Genomic DNA, 17,919 nt, shown 5'->3' with positions numbered 1-17,919 from the left:
TCAACGATTACAAACGTAAATTAGTTATATACTCTAATTTGAATTTAAATAGTTTTGAATTTTCAATACACTCTATTACTCTATATGTGAAAAAAGTATATACGGAACTCATAAAATTAATCCAAAAACCATCTAGGGCGGTAGACTTCTGGAACAAAACCTTACAAACAAATGTTACTATAAAGTGGGACTCTTTATGGTTATTTAAATTGAAATATGCTCGTGATAATTATTTGATACAATTCAACTTTAAATTTATGTATAATATTTTACCAACACCTGTTAATTTATTCAAATGGAAAATCAAAGAAAACAATTTGTGTTATTACTGTAATAAACCTGATACTATTATACATGTATTTTTTGAATGCGAAAATATTTACCGATTTTGGAACGTTATCGAAATACTATTATGTAACTCCTTCTGTAAAGATTTTAAATTCTCACCCATTTGTGTTGTATATGGTTTTCATGACGCAAAAGAAAATGTTATAGATATTGATCTAATACTTCATTATGCTTTATTTGCAATCTATAAAGCGAGTGTTGGAAATCAATTTAATAAAAATGTAGTGACGAGAATAATAAGCAAATATTTTTTGTTTATGTTAGAATACAAAATAGAAGTTGAGGAAAACAGAACTAAAACAACGAATTTGAATATTATTAAGTGGAAGGAAACTATAACTAATTTAAAATCTGCTATTAAGTAAATAGAAATATAATTTGATTTGACCTCATTTAGACATGTAATTCAGTGATTTGTTATGAATATTTATGTACTATGATGTTATCCATGATTTTACCTGAATAAAGATTTATTTCAAAAAAAAAAAAAAAAAAATCATTAGGGAGTCATGAGGGTATCGATCATCTGTTGATGAATCGTAACTTTTAGATCACTAGTGTCATTAGGAATTTCGCATTCAGCAACATTTTGTAAGCCACAACAGGTAAGTTAATTAGTTAAGTAATTTAATATCACACTTTATAGGCTACCAACATTCTGTATATGTTTTTGTCTTTCTTTTGAAGGGACCTAGCAAGCTTCATCCTGAAAATGGATAGACCTACTATGTCGCAGTTGTGGATGATTGCAGTATTCATCTCTGCTCAAGTTTGTAAACCCTCCTACTGCAGTAAGAAAGCTTGTCTATTTGTTTTCTAGAGCTAGAATTGAAATTTGAAAATGCGTGGATTATATCCAACATTCAAATGTATATTAAACCGGTTCATCATTTCAAACTCATAATTATAATAAAAATATTCCGCTTATATAGCGCTTAATACAAATGTCTCTAAGCGCTTAACAGATATACTGTAATAAAAAGTATACCAATTGGAAGGTTTTTTAATTATAAGCTAAGACATACTCGGGCAAACTAGATAACGATTTTTTAAAGCAAAAAATGACATTTTTGGTATGAAAAGTGCGCGTGGCAAACACTCCTTGTCTTATTCCCGGTATTTTGGCAAGAATAACAAAATCACGTTTTTGTTTTTTCTTTCTGTGTCCAAATATGAATATGTTTTTGCGGCCAATTTCGAAATGTTTTCATTCAAATTCATGAGCGTGCATTCAAAATTTACATAGATGTCACTCGCAGGTGAATTCAGGCATTCAAAGTAAAAATCTGTGCATCAATTTTATTTATCGGTACTCAAATTCACGAATCGGCGCACAATTTCCTAATTCGTGCGTTCAAATTAACGCGGCGCTTGCGAAGAGACTGTAATGAGGCATTCAATTTCACTTTTGGGGATAAATTTCCTACTACGTGCATTCAATTTAATGGTACTAGGCCTATGACCCATTTGCAGGTCAACAAAAATTAAAAGACTAAATTCCAACGGCATTTTGAAATTAATAATAATTTAAACTTCCCTAAAAAATAATGGGGGGGGGGGGCCTTAAAAAATATCTTTAAGTGGGAAAAAAACGACTATTAGGCCTAGTTGTCTTTATCGACTTAGGAGCTATAGAGCCAGTAAGTAATAGTCTGATTTTCAGACCATTGTACCAAATGGTCGTACGTTTTATGCTGCGCAGAGATTCAATTAGTTTAATTTCGGCCATTACAAGAAGTGGGTTATTGAATTAGACAAATGCTCATGTACCCTTTACAGCTCATTTTATGTATGTTATTACCAAAGAAGAAAAAAGCCAGTCAGTCACTCAATAATGCCTGACAGTGAAGTCTAGCAAGTAAACGGGTTTCCTTGCATAATTTGAATATTATGAAACTGCTAACGTTTAAATTTCACAGATAGGACATACATGACATCAGGCGCGTACGCAGCGGGGGGGGGGGGGGGGGGGGGGGGGGGGGTTGGCGTCGAACCCCCCTCAATTCTTTTTATATGTGTGCTTTGTAGGAACCCCTTCATTTTTTGTTAATAAAAAATTGTTATTGTGCTAAATGTGACCAAAAAAACTGACCTCACCCACCCCCCCCCTACTGAACGAAATATCGGAAGGCAAAAATTTCCAATTCCCCCCCCCCAAAAAAAAAAAAAAAAAAAAAAAAAAAAAAATGGTGCTCTTTTACCGGCCCCCAATTTTTCTTAATATATATAATATATATATATTACCTCTTTTTTGTAGGCCTTATGAGATATGATAAGCTGAATATTAGTCACCTATGAATCCAAATAAATCCTATAAAGTAACACTTGGCTGATGAAATCACAGATTATTAAACACGGATAACACCCCCTACGAGAACAAGTATACTTCACCCATCCTAAGATCATTAAAATACTTAGACATAACACCAAGTCCACCACAAAATTAAAAAAACTTTGAAATGTTCTCATCCTAGGCATGTCTTGGTATGTACATTTATATATTTTGAATATGCCACAAAAAGTGTGATATTTGTTCAATCTTTTTGAAAGGGATATGTAACCAAGTGTCATTTTGGATCCAGTACTATCATGACGAAAACTCGTCGTTTAAAATTGAAACCCCCATTTGACTTTCACCATTTCTACTTGTACTAGAGCTGAGATTGTGATAAGCCCTAAGTAAACACTAGCGCTGTAATCCACCCCCACCGAGACCTTGATGAGGTGATAGCGAGAGAGAGATAAGCATGATACAAGGGGAAAGGAAGGGAGAAGGGAGAAAGAGACACATGCAGGGGTTCGCTGCCAGAGTTAAAATTGTTGTTATATCGCCAATTATGGGTCATTTTGCTTCGTTCGAACTTTCATTTTGGTCTTCATCTAAATTATTAGTGACTTTAGGACATAAAAATATCTTAAAACAAGTAAAATACTTATTTCCTACTTCCCATTTCCTTTCAGGCAGACCCCAGTAAGAGTTTGTTTACACTAGTATTACGTAAGATGATGTAGAGTCCAGCTGCAATCCAATATCTTAATCTCTCACTCAGAGCCTCAAGGCTCTGTCCAAGTTTTTAACGAGAGAATTGAAAGTGGGGTAGTGAGACCCCATCAGATTCCCATCGGTGCCTGTGTAATAGTAGTAGCTCTCTCAAAGTTTTAACGAGAGAAACGAAACTGGGGTATTGCTACCCCACCAGATTACAAAGTTTTAACGAGAGAAACGAATCTGGGGTAGTGCTACCCCACCAGATTACATTGACTGCTGTGCTATAGTGGTGGGGTATAGTTTTAACGAGAGCTTTTCGTAATGATGACACTTCACAAACGATTCGATCACATTTCTTAGGCTTTTTCCTGCAGTTTTCATATACACTGAATACAGCTTTTTATTATGTGTGTGTGTGGGCCATGAGTTATACGGCAAGTTTTATATTCATGTGTTTAACATTTTGTTAGTTGAGAGAGTTTACAAATTAGAAAGAGCAAAGATAATGCAAATGTCATGATAATGAAGCCTACCTTATTCACAAACTGAGCAAAAAAAAGCTTCTTAAAGACCCCAAAGAAACTAAACGCAATACAAGATTTAACCAAAAAAAAAAAAAATGAAATTGAAAGTATTTATTTCAAACATGCTCGCTCATTCACGAATTTGAATAAACAACGAGGTATTGTAGCCGGCATTAGCTGAATTTGAATGCTCTTTGCATGAAACGTACGCTTTTAGTAAACTATTAAATGACCCGATTAACAATTGATTGCACGAATAGTAAATTTGAATGACGGATTTTGAATTTGAAAGCTGATTCGACGCTGCAAGTGCTATGAGTGCTAATTCGAATGCTCGGAATATGAGCTTGAATGTAGAAAGTGTGAAATTGGCCGCAAAAACCTATATATATATACACACTGTCGCTCATATTGTTGGAATATTTTGTTTACCCCAATATGGAATTATTGTGACAATGATTTATTCCTAATAGATCTAGATAATAGTATACATTCTCAGATTTTATTGAATAATATAGGATTTCCCGGCCAAATTCGCGTGTTTGTCGATTTCATTTATTTTGCATTTAAGTTAGCGCAGATAGGCTTTGCCATGCCAATTATCATTCAATTTTCCAGTTTTTGTATTTAATTTAGGATTTTGGTCGAAGGGTTTCATAGATCTGTCATTCAATTTAGAAACTGCTCAACTAGCATTCAAATTAATATTTACTTGTCGAAGCGTAATTTTTATCATTCAAATTAACACCTGTCATTCGTATTCGTATAAGTTAGGAATGTTGGGGCGAAGAATTGCAACAAACTTTTACAGTTTTTAAATAATGCAGTTAAAATGCATGATTTGCCATTGGGGTCTAAGCTGTTATTTCATTTATTTATTTTCAGGACAATGCAGATGGGTGTAGTCAGACATAAAGTAAAGAAGGGGCAAAATCAAGCCTATGGCATTTCTGCACGGACATGTTCATATACCGGGAAAGGTGGGGGTACCCTCAATCGCCCCTTTTTACTACAGAATCGGAATTTTACAAAAAGTAATTCACGTCGTCTCTTATACCCATTACACCCCTCTGTTTTTCTTAAAGAGTTTCATAGTTTACTTGCCCGTCAGCAGATCGATGGCTAAAGACTTGGCTAAATAATGAATCATGTTCAAATTGTTGACTCTAGTCCCTAACCCAGTCACAATATTGTACCCTTCTTCCATAATGAAATTATGATGAAATTATGATAAATTTATAATGAAACATAAGACAAACAACTTCCTTACATGAACATTTACAAATATATTGAGACCATCAGGTCCGTAGATGCAAGTCGTTTTTTTCTTCTTAACTATCAAACTTAGATGCTGATGAATATCAGATAAATGTAAGTATATAAAGTGTATAAATGCAAGAAAATGAAATATGATGAAATACACATGAAAAAACAATCTTGAAGGAAAAGAAGTATACTATAAAAAGTGTGTAATAAACGAGAAATGTATATTGACCATCACTTAAGTGCACAAAGTGCTGATTTGAATGCTACAAATGAATTAGAATGCTTGAAGTACACCGTCGCGTTGTCAGAAAATCGTGTTGCGCCAAATCGAATGACTAAATAGCGAAAGAAGCACATTGTTCATTAATTTGAATAAAACATACGTAGATTCTAACGAAAATTCCATAGATTTAAAAACTAGAAAAGGGAATATAAACGCGAGATATACCTGACTGCACTAAAACCGTCGAATTTGAACGCAAGACAAATTAATTTGAATGACAAACTCGCAAATTTGGCCAGGAAATCCTATAATTTGCCAGTGTTAATTTTGCGTGACTGCTAAAGCATGTGTATGCTACTATGCTTATCAACTAGGGGTAGGGGGCAGTTCCCACAAATAATTTTTTAAAAAATGCTATAAATTATCAATAATTCATTGAATTCCCCCCCCCGGTCCCCAACGTAAAAAAAATCCTCTGTTCGGACTGGCTCAAGGCTTGGGCACACCTATGGCATCCGTACGATAACGTGGCAACCGCACAGAGACCGTAAGTTGTAAGCACGTTGTAAGCCCGTTGTAAACACGTACAACGCACTTACCATGTGCGCAACGTACGATAATATAACGAGTGTAAAGCGTTGGTCACATCCCACCGTGCGTGTTTTTAGTCCGTACGGTTTTTGGGGAGGCCACGGCCGCCACGTTTTCTGAAAACGTAGGGAGGGAGTGGCAAAGGCAGGGAGGGAGTACCGGCAAAGCACGTCACACGCACGGTGTAAGTACGTGGCCCGCACGCCACGCCTGGCCTAGAGCGGTTGCGTGCATCGTACGTTGCCCACGTGGTAAGTGCGTTGTACGTGCTTACAACGTGCTTACTACGTGCTTACAACGTACGGTCTCCGTGCGGTTGCCACGTTATCTTACGGAGGCCGTACTTACACGTGCTGCTCACGTACGGTGTCCTTACTCACTCGCACGTTGTAAGTGCGTGCACGTACGAAGAACTTGGTGAGTCGGGGTATGTCGAAGTATATAGGACGACATTCCCATTTTCTCTAGAAGTCCCAGCTGCTGCTGCCTCCTCAAGATGCCGCCCATTCCACCGCAGAGACTCCGGGTTCTGATGCTGCAAGAACACCTTCAAGTGGCAGCGCATGAGCACGACGTGGTATTACTTGCCTTGATACGGGAGAGAGAGGGGCAACAGAGATGCCGACGCAGGAGATGGTGGGTTCGCCCATGGGTCGAGAGGAGGAGGCTTTTTGGGCAGTACGAAATGTGTTCCAAGAGCTAGAGCGTGAATCGCGGGGGGACTATGTCGGATACATCCGAATGGACCTAACGAATGGGCACACAACAGCATATCCACGTTCGTGCCGGAGGTCTGCACCGCCATCTACAAGGTACATAAGGAGGAGATGTTCAACATGCCCTCCACACAGGACGAGTGCATGGAAAGCCGTCGCCAGCCAGTTTGGAACGCGATGGAACTTTCACCACTGTTATGGGGCGATCGATGGGAAACATATCGCCATCAAGAAGCCCAATAAAAGTGGATCGCTCTATTACAATTATAAGCGCTTCTGTTCTGTGGTGCTCCTGGCCATCGTGGATGCTAACTATTCCTTCTTGTGGTGCAAGGTGGGGGCAAATGGCTCATCCTCAGACGCACGCGTGTTCAACGAGTCCACCCTCCGGGGGGCACTGGAGGACAACATTGGATTCCCAGCACCGGATCCACTTCCAGGCGTCAACCGGAACTTTCCCTACTTCATCATAGGCGATGATGCTTTTCCCCTGCGAAAGTGGCTCTTGAAGCCATACAGTCGCCGTGCCATGACCCACAAAGAGAGCGTGATGAACTATCGGACCTCTCGGGCCCGTCGGGTTGTGGAGAACTGCTTCGGGATATTGGCTCACCGGTGGCGGTGCCTACTCACCACCCTGCTGTTGGAGCCTGACAGGGTGATTCGCGTTGTGTTGGGCTGCCTCACCCTTCACAATTGGCTGCGAAAGCGCCAGCCCGGACTACAGGACCTTAATTTGGACCACGAAGATGAGGATGGCAACGTGGTCCTCGGGGCCTGGAGGGAGGATGTGCAGATGACCGAACCCAACCAGATGGTCGGCCAACGGGCCTCAAGGGAAGGGAAAACCCTGGGAAACTTATCGAAGAAGACCGGATTGACCGAGAAGAACTCAACCAGGCGCTCCTCCTGTTTCGCCGAGAACGAGCAGTTGGCCTTTTCCTTTGTCACACCCTTTTCATGTGACCCCTTCTTCGATCCACCAGCAGCACCCTCCTCATGATCAGACGCTTTGGCGTCACCATCTGACTCTTTTTCGCTCCTCCTCCACTCTTCCTCTCTGGCCTCTCATCTTCCGCGGCACCCTCCTCATGATCAGACGCTTTGGCGTCACCATCTGACTCTTTTTCGCTCCTCCTCCACTCTTCCTCTCTGGCCTCTCATCTTCCGCGGCCCGTTTCTGTTGGGCCTCTCTGGCCTTCTTATCCGCTGCCTTTTGAGCTGCAGATGCAGCTGACCCCTTATTTTGTGTCTTCTTCGGCGCCATCTTGGAGACGAAATGTTGGCACTCTTCCGTCGGCTCGGCTTTTGTATACTGCATAAATCAGTGCGCACAACGTGCGTTGTAAGTGCGGAGCACGTGCTTACTCGGTACGGTCCACGTGAGTTCTGCGTGCTCATCAGAAAGTTGAACTGGGGAAGTGGCGAGTAAGCACGGACCACGCGCTTATCACGTGCGCAGCACGCACGTGCTAAGTGCGCCTTCCGTAGAGCAAGTGATCGTGGGAAACAAATTTAAAAACGCACGGAGTCAGTGCGTTGTGCGCTCGTTGGCAGTACCGGGCACGCACGTCACGCGCACTGGGGGTGAATCGGTAGCCCGAACGCAGCGAAAGTTCCTCGTGCACTAAAAGTGCTACGGTGTGTCTGCGTGCTCCCAAATCCGTACGGAGGCGGTACTCACCACGTACCGATACCCAAATTTTGCCCACGTTTTTGCACGTAGACAGCACGCACTTGCAAGTACGGCGGGATGTGACCACCGCATAAGTGAGTTCACCTCGAGTTACAACGAATCAGTGAAAATTTTGAACATGTTAAAACAAATTGGAACTGCTCGCGACTTCAAGGAGAGTCGTGGAATGTTGTAAAGAGTTACGCCGATCCAAACCGAGTTGTCGCGAGTTATCCCGAGTTACAAGAAGAGCTTTCGCGATTTATTGCGAGTGCCTCTTTGAGGCAACTCACCACAACTCGCCTTAAATATGAAGTTGAGTTCTGGTCATGCGATTGCATTGTGAAAGAAACGGTTTGGAATCGACCAGAAAAGATTGATCATCTAGCATTTAAGTTTTTGTGTGTATTGCAGGGATCTGGAATCATCAAAATGATAAGAAATTTGGCCAAGTCTTGGTGAAGTTACAAGCACTGTACACAGAAAGATTCATATGGGACTACACGAACACGTGGCGTAAGAATCTGTCCCGATTTGTACTATGTTACATGCCATATTTAGAATATGAAGGCATTTGAAGAGTCATGCTTTTCAGGTAATATGTTTAATCTGATGTTCTTCCACACTTGCATAATAACAATGATAACGCTCTCAAATTACTTCTCCTCTTTTCCCAGAACTCAACCTTCTCTTTGAATCGTTAATACAACCCGTCTAAGTGGGAGCCCTGCTTTAGTAATCATTTTAATAACCCGATTTAAAAAATGATTGCACGTATAGTAAATGTGAATGAACGGATTTTGAATTTGAAAGCTGATTCAACGCTGTGAGTGCCACTTGCTCGAATTCGAATGCTCGGCAAATGAACTTGAATAAAATAACTGTGAAATTGGCTGTAGAAACGTATATTAAACAACTTGCCAATTAGATACTAACATGCCGAAGCAAAAAGTCAAACATGGTTATAAGAAAACGCCCAAACTTCCTTGGATTTCTAAGTCTATATTGCGATCAATAAATCGGAAGAATAATCTTTATTATAAATATAAAATAAAAGGCACTGAGCAATCGAGGAGAAAATATGCATCCTATAAAAACATTTTGACTCGGATTATTCGATTAGAAAAGAAAAATTAGTTTGTAAATCGTTTGAAACCTTTAAAAAGTGATATGCAAAACACTTGGAAGGTAATCAACAAGCAATGAACCAAGTTAATAATAAAACTGAGGTTAATAAGATCAAATTTGATAATAAGATTGTTGAAGACCCTAAGATATAGATAATATTTTTAAGACCTATCTTTTTTTGATAGGTGATAATCTTGCTACAAACATTCCGTCTTTAAAAAAAGATTTTCTGGAGTTTTTAGGCCCTCACAATCCAAATTCTATTTTCCTTGTTCCAACTAATAGGCGAGAAATTATGAAAATTGTTTCTAATCTGAAAGATAAGAAAAGTTCAGGATATGATGGAATTAATAATGTTATTCTAAAATCCATAATTCCCTTTATTGTAGATCCATTGGTTCACATCTATAATATATCACCTTTACATGGTAAATTTCCTAATTCTATGAAAATAGCCAAAATTATTCCCTTATTTAAAAAAGGTGATAATCTGGATGTTGGTAACTACCGCCCGATTTCATTATTATCTTCTTTTCTAATTTTAGAAAGAATAATCTAAAACCGGATGATCTCCCTTTTGAAGAAATATGATGTATTTTCAAACCTCCAATTTGGTTTCAGAGAAAAGCACAGCACCGTTCATGTTTTAATGTTGAGAAGGCTGTCCACGCAATTGATACATCGTCACACACTGTAGGTGTATTCCTGGACTGCTCCAAGGCCTTTCACACGATCAATCACGAAATTTTATTTTGCAAACTATCTTACTATGGTGTACGTGGAAAGGCCTTCGAGTGGTTCAGAAGTTACCTCTCTAACATAAAGCAATATTGGTGAGGTCAATGCCAAGTTATTAGATATATTGCAATGGATATGAGCAAATAATACTTATTTCAGCTCGGTCAATTTGGCCCGAATTCACAAAGGATGTTTGTCGACAAACCTTGGTTTTCGTACGTCATATGACGCGTTTTACGCGTTTTTTACAAACCTGGTTTGTAAAGAACAAAAGGAGGTTTGAACTCAAACCTTGGTCTGAGCTCAAACCTTGCTTTGTGAATTCGGGCCATAATGTTTAATTACAATATTGGTATATTGCCTTCTGTGTTTGATGATATGTTTCTCAAAAACCATGCTGTTCACAGATACCCCACTCGACAATCCGATGAGTTTCACTTACCTCTTTTGAGAACATGTTCTGCACAGAACATGTTCACTTTTGAAGGCCCTAAATTTTGGAATACTCTGCATAACGATTCGGAAACTCCCCTTCACTAATTGCTTTTCAAAAAAGTTAAAATTGTTCTTATTACAATCATATAATATTTAGAAAAATTTATTGTGGTAAAACATCTCCTTCCCAATTTTTCTTTCCCTCTTTTCTTCAGTCCATCTCTAAAAAACTTAATTTCAAAACTACTTGCCATCATGTTCTTGCTCTTTTTGTTTCAGCTATCTCAATGATTTTGTGCGCTCCCTATATTTCATGTTCGATCTCTACAATTTCCCTTTTCTCACTTCTCCTTCCTTCCAAACGCAGCCCACATTTTTTTCTTCTTCTTTTTTTCCGTTCTTTCTTCGTCATGTAATTTGTTACGTCTTCTTGTTTACAGTCATTATGTGTTTTAATAAATGTTGTCTCTGTTGACCGCTATTCTTCTTTGATTGATTATTTATTCCATACTATTTTTACACTCATTATTATTTGAGAGGTCCACAATTTACAAGCTCTACTTTTCAGTGGACCTCTCCATTTCCTCAAAATATAAATGCAGTTAAATTAAAAAATTAAATTGTTGTCTTCCTCAAATGTATACATTACTATTAAGATTTGTTTATTGCAAATGTAAATATGTTTTGTATATATTTTACATTTTACATTTTACTGTACGAACCAGGCTTGGTTCATGTGGTTCACAACTTTTTAAAATTACTTTTTACACAGCTTTACACAACAAATTTACAGTGTATGCACTTGAAGAGCAAAATAATTATTCTGTTTTATTTACTAATGTGATTAAATATAAAGCACTTTGAGCATGTTTACGTAAAGACGATATATAAATATCAATATGTATGTATATATATTCGTTATTACGTATTATATTTTGTTTAAATTGAAAAAATAAAAATGAAATGAATGAAATGAAACTGTTTAAGGCTTTCAATTGGTATTTTTTCATCATGTGCTTGAAATGATAGACCTGTTTACTATAATTTGAATGTCAGCCATTACACACATATGCATGTGCAATGAAACGTAAAATTGTTATTATTACTATTATTATTATTATTATTATTATTATTATTAGTAGTAGTAGTAGTAGCATTAGTAGTAGTAGAAGTAGTAGTCGTAGTCGTAGTAGTAGTAGTAGCAGTAGTAGTAGTAGTAGTAGTAGTAGTAGTAGTAATAGTAGTACTACTAGTAGTAGCAGAAGTAGTAGTATGGTAGCAATAGTACTAATATTAGTAATAATAGTAATAGTAGGAATATTAGTAATAGTAGGAATATTAGTAATAATTATCAAACTGACCCCAACATTAAAATGGGTACCTTGTCTTCTAAAAAAACTTTATTAGACATCTAAGAAGATCAGGGGTTTTGCAACTGAAATATTTGTTTAACCACCGCACAATATACGATCCGATAGCGATTTGGTTATCGGGGAATTGCATTTGCATTAGGAATATATTTTTAGACAAATAAACTGAGGTTCTCAATAACGATTTTAATACTAAAATATAAATGTTAGTACAAATTAGGTCTTCTGGTCGTGTTAAAGTCCAAATTTGCTTCATATATTCTATAGCTGCACGACTGATTACAGGTCTTACGTCATCATTTGGGCTTTTCATCCTACAAGCAGACTTGCATTATATAGCAATCTAGATTTTACAAAAAATATGACAAAACAGAACCATAAGCGTTACAAGTTTTACAGATTTCCATGTTGATGTTAAATCCTTTGTCAATTCTTCCCAAAACGGATCGTAGACAGATCGTATAGTGTGGACTTGTTATAACAGAGACAATAATAATCTGGAGGTGTTGTGGTACAGTGGCTCATTCACTTGACTTTCAGTTAAAGGGTTAAGGGTTTGAATCTCAGCCCGGCACTTTGGTACTTTTGAAAGTCATTATTCCACATTTTCCACTCTCCATCAAGGTTAAAATGTTAGATCATACATGGCTATAACTGCTGGGTTGGTAATAATTGCAGGGGCCTCAGGTAGAAAAAATTGATGCTCATTCCATTGGTAAACATACTTATAATTAATGTTATTATTATTACTATTATTTTCTTCTTTGCAGCTGACAAGATGTTCATTACTAAAGCTGCACACGCTGTGATTGTTATGGCAGAGGCAATAGACTACAGCTTTGTCAATACATCTTTTATCGAAATTCCACTGAAAGGTGTCGAATTTCCCATTGGTGTTGAATTTGACCCAAGGAGTGAACGGATCTATTGGACTGACGCAAAACTGCACACCGTTAATAGGGCTGCGCTAGATGGATCATCGCAAGAAGTCATTGTTCAATTACAAACTATTTCCGGTGATCATTATTGTAAGTTACCCTATTAAAATCGTAACTCGTAACATTTCTATGCTGCTAAATAAAGATTACATGTATACACATCTCGTTATCATTCTTGTATATCTCTTTAAGTCCGATGCATACAAGGTGCGTGACGTAGGACGGCGACAGTAAATTGCACGGTCTTTGACTTGAGGTATGAGAATAGTATTGTACAAACAATAAATGCAAAACTATGGAATCTTCGAAATCCTGACCATATGACGAACTAATACAGGTCGACAAGACGAGCAGTCAAGATTAAAAGAATTGAGAAGATGGGTTGTTGGAAAAAGGCAAATCGACTTTAATATTACAACGTTATCTCGTCTTCTCGTCTTCAATAAAATCGACTTGCTGAGTCATCTCGTTTTTTTGTCCTAAATTATATCGTCATTTCGTCGGCAGTTTAAAGCTTCCGTAAAAACTTGAACGTGCAAATGTCACATTAAGTTACTTGGTTGCGGTTTTTCCTACATCCGTGATAAGCGAAGTTACTAGCACAACAGGAATCACCCGTCGTGTATAAGGCATGCTCCTTCAAGGTCGGGTGAAATCCAAATATAAGTTAAATCCTGTTGTTGTGCAGGGCTGTATACAACTCATATTTTGTTATTCAAACATCTAAATATATTACATTTTAAACATTTTTTAAATATAATTTTCTCAGACCTGCTAAGAATCACCCTAAAAAAATGCTCCAAATCTCATTCATCTTGTGACATCATCTAACTTAGGAAATAGCGATCATAAAATTCAGCTTCCAAAGCCTAAGGCCGAGTTTTTGAGAAAAAGTTTCTTTTATCATAGCTCCAAATTATTCAATTGTCTCTCTTTTGAAACACGAACCTTAAACACACTGGCTACCTTTGTTCGCACTATTGATTTGAATGAACTCATAGACTGAACATTGTCTTGCCCTTTTTTACAATTTTTACCTTCAATTTGATATCGTCGGCATTATGCCAAATTATACCAATTATTATTCGTCAATCCCCGTCTGTAGAGTCTTTTAAGGCGAGTTTGAAGTATTTCTTGTTTAATATTAATTTATGGGGTTGTTTTTTTTAAGTAAGATTTTTTATTATCTGAAACGTCATTATTAGAATTATGTGTTATTATTGTTGTATATTTATTCTACGTTGTACCTTGTTAAGCGCTTAGAAACATTGTATTAAGCGCTTTATAAATGTAATTTATTATTATTATTATTATTAACTGCTTTTGGCCATTCCGAGATAATCGCTTTTAAAGTTTTGGCCTCTCTTATAATCAAAAGTTTGTGGTCGTTTGTTTGGTTTTGAAGCCAATTTCGATAAATTAGTTTTGTTATTAAGTTTTACATGAAATGTGTTAAATGTAGTATAAAATATTCAGAATTTTACATGCTATGTGCAAAAAACATGTTAGGGCCTTTTTCGCTTAAGGCTTAAATGTAGCGTATTTATGCCAGAAGGGCCGTAACCTACTCGGCATTATGCCAAAAGGGGCGTAACCTTGACGGCGTTATGCCAAAAGGACCTTAACCCTAAAAAGGCCGGGCTATTTGAGGTCTTAGTACGGCCGGGGGGGGGGGGAGCATTATGGCTCCCCCTTAAGATCTCGGCCGCAAAGCGGGCGATCGCCGCGAAAATTTGTACGCATGTCAAGTGAAGTGTATAGAATAATATGATAATTTCAATTTTTTGAAAAATTCACTTATTTGCATATTTATGGTAATTTATGCAAATAAAGTCATAAAGTCACATTTTTACCCATAAATCATATATTTTTCATATTTAAGCATTCTTTTTCACTACGTATATTCATTAGACCATTTTGAATAATAATACAACAAACAAATATGGAAGAGCTAGCTTATTCCTTATGTTTTTCCTTGTTTTGATAATTTCTTATGTATTTCATTGTTTTTTAAACTTATGTATTTCATTGTTTTTGTTGTTTTATTTCATTTCTTACTACAATTCATCTATTTTGACTCCCATAACAACCACCTAAACTTTAAACAAGACCCAATAATCCATGTTTGATCTGTTTTTAGGAAAAATGACTTTTCCTTATGTTTTGTACACAAATCACGAAAATGAGCGATTTTCGGGCTGACATTCAAAGACAAAAGTTCACGTGACCTTGTAACCGTAGGTCCGATTTTCAAAAACAATCTTTTAAAAGTTTTGCAAGACTCGAAAGAAAAAAGTCAGCGAGCGGCGACGCGCCATCCATATGCGTTCCTGAGCAATCGAAAAAATCGTGGAGGGGAGGGGGGTGGCATAATGCCCCCGGCTTATTATCGTACGCGCGCATAGTAAGCGCCCTTCTGGCATAAAGAAATTTTCGTGTTTTGCAACACCTTTGGTTTGCCAGAAAGCCCCTCCTACGGCTACTTGATCACGAAAACTGATAAAACTGATTAATTAAAATGTTAGACAAAGTATTTTTGATATCTGAATATTTTTATTAATATAATGCAGCTTTGGGTAAAGTTATTTCTAGAGATCGTACATTTAGGACACCTTTTTCGTTGTTTATTTTCATCACAGTCCCATACGTTGACATCTGCGTATTTTAACGAGTCGGTCGCATTTCATGCATTCACACTTGATTTAAATCTCACTCAGATTTCATGATCTAAATTCATGACATATACTTTTAGTGATTATTTTAAGTACATTTTGTCTTTTGTGGACTAATTATGTTTTTAATGGTGTTTCTACTGATATTTATTGAATTAAATGGAAATTACGAAGTAATCTGTCATTGAAAAAAGATTCGCCGTGTAGGTTAAGGCCCTTTTGGCGTAAGGAAAAAGATGAGATACGCGTCAAAGGCCCGGTCACACAGAGGGGGCGCATGGGGGACGCACGGCCAGCGCATTGGAAATTTGCAATTTGGGCCAGTGCGTTGTCGTTTGCTAGGCGTGTGTCATCATTAAATACTCGTTCGCCGAGCGCGCTGGACCCACGCTATGCATTCGTCGTCATTCGCCGTGTGCGTCGGGATTTTTTGGGCATGCTCAAAAGTGTGCGCGGAGATCGACGCATGAATGTACACGCCAAAGGCACGCCAGACATGCGTGGAGCGCGCTAGACCAGCGCCAGACATACGCGGAGCACACGCCCTGTATACGCACAGCGCGCTAGCTACACGCTGTGCATTTTGTGTCAGCTCGCTAGCTTTTCCAAAATTATGACAAAAGTTAGGCACACGTCCTTTTCCGATTTCCAATGCGCTGGCCGTGCGTCGTAGAACGCGGTGCATGCGTGGACCATTCGTCCAGCGCGCTAGCAACACGCTGTGCATTTGTGGAAGTTGTTATCATGAGCGCTCTGTGTACGGTCTGTATGCGCTCAGCGCGCTAGCAACACGCTATGCATTTGGTGTCAGCTCGCTGTAGCTACGACAAAAGTTGGACGCACGACAACGCACTGGCCAAAACTGCAAATTTCCAATGCGCTGACCGTGCGTTCCTCATGCGTCCCCTCTATGTGACCGGGCCTTAAGGCCCTTTTGAAATTCATAATTATCTTCATAAATAAATTGAATTTCAACAAGTGAAGCACATCATTTTAAAGAGAATGTTGGAAACTACAAGGTGATGTTAATAACTCAATAACCCCCAAAATCGGGTTAAGGCCCTTTTGGCATAAGGCCGACGATATTCTCTTTATAGTTATGTTATAATTTTTATTTTTTAATACTTTTAAACGTGATGAGTATTATACCCATCCTCTTATTCATGTCCTGTTTTTTTTTCTTCTTGTTTTTCTCTTATGTTTACCTTGATGGGTTTTTTTGTGTTATGTTATCGGTTTTACAGTTTTACTCGTATGCTTGTTGTCGTTCTAGTTGAATATCTGCAATTAACTGTCTTATTGTTTGTTTGTTTTGTACATTAATTTGTTAGATATTTATTTGTTGAAACTACATGTACATATCCATTGCCTTACTTCTTGCATTTGCAACGGTTTACATATTATTGTATAATTTACTGTATACTTATTGTTATTTTTATGTTTGTTGACCCCTTTGAAAATCAGCTGTGCTGAAGGGGCCATCCACCCTATGAGAGGAAATAAATCTGTCAATCATTAGTGAGCTAACAAGAGACAGTGGTATGGAACTTCCCCCAGCTCAGCACATGCTCACAAAAGAATGGCATTCTTTCATACAATAGCTCCACATTATCTTTCTTTTCCTGGTGATGCTACAGCACGTCTGACATATCAACACCTATGTTGGTATTGTATTGTCTATTGTAAGCAGGTGGTCAGCTCCGGTAAAGCTACGTACCACTGTCTCTTGTTAGCTCACTAATTATTGACAAATGATGTCACGGGATGAATGAGATCTGGAGCATTTTTTGAAGGGTGGAGCTTAGCAGGTCTGAGTTTGTTTGTTTTTTATATTAAAAAATCTATGAAATATATAAATCTGGAATTTTCACCCCACAGTTATTTTTTACCTTTTTAGATCCTTATGGAATAGCCCTTAATCTCGACGACGACAAGGTATATTGGATAGACCAATATCGTGACGTTATTGGGATTGCAAACCTTGATGGGACCAGTAAGAGGGATCTACTCACAACAGACTATAATTCTAATCTAATTGCAATCGTGTACTCAACTTTTCGAAGGTATTGTATTAATACAGAATTTCATAAATGGTTTCCGTCCAAAAAATTCAGTTTTTATAGAATTATACTTGCAGATTTTCGCCTTTTATTGATCCAATTTTCAATCTCGCGTTAATGTACAGATCAGTTCGCAAAAGTCCCCTTTCCAAACCATAGTCTGCATTGCTAATATTCAAATATATGTGTACATGTACACATTTATCATGTTAAATGACAGTCAACTTCTGAGCGTACAGTAGACAC

General features: G+C 37.8%; 1 protein-coding gene across 1 annotated transcript in view; it reads left to right on the top strand.

Moving 5' to 3' along the window:
* The first annotated feature begins 1,039 nt into the window (after window positions 1-1,039).
* Window positions 1,040-17,919, top strand: part of LOC100890079 (low-density lipoprotein receptor-related protein 6) — a 39,485-nt gene continuing 22,605 nt past the window's right edge. The window contains exons 1-3 of the mRNA XM_030995918.1: window positions 1,040-1,139; window positions 12,774-13,031; window positions 17,511-17,676. Coding sequence (XP_030851778.1) covers window positions 1,061-1,139; window positions 12,774-13,031; window positions 17,511-17,676 — 503 coding nt within the window. The 5' untranslated portion in view covers window positions 1,040-1,060. The remainder of the gene's footprint in view (window positions 1,140-12,773; window positions 13,032-17,510; window positions 17,677-17,919) is intronic.

Source organism: Strongylocentrotus purpuratus, unplaced genomic scaffold (assembly GCF_000002235.5).
Source record: "Strongylocentrotus purpuratus isolate Spur 01 unplaced genomic scaffold, Spur_5.0 spur5_scaffold_3, whole genome shotgun sequence".
Taxonomy (NCBI): domain Eukaryota; kingdom Metazoa; phylum Echinodermata; class Echinoidea; order Camarodonta; family Strongylocentrotidae; genus Strongylocentrotus; species Strongylocentrotus purpuratus.
The sequence above is the reverse complement of the archived record's forward strand: the minus strand, read 5'-3'. Positions and strand labels throughout refer to the sequence as shown.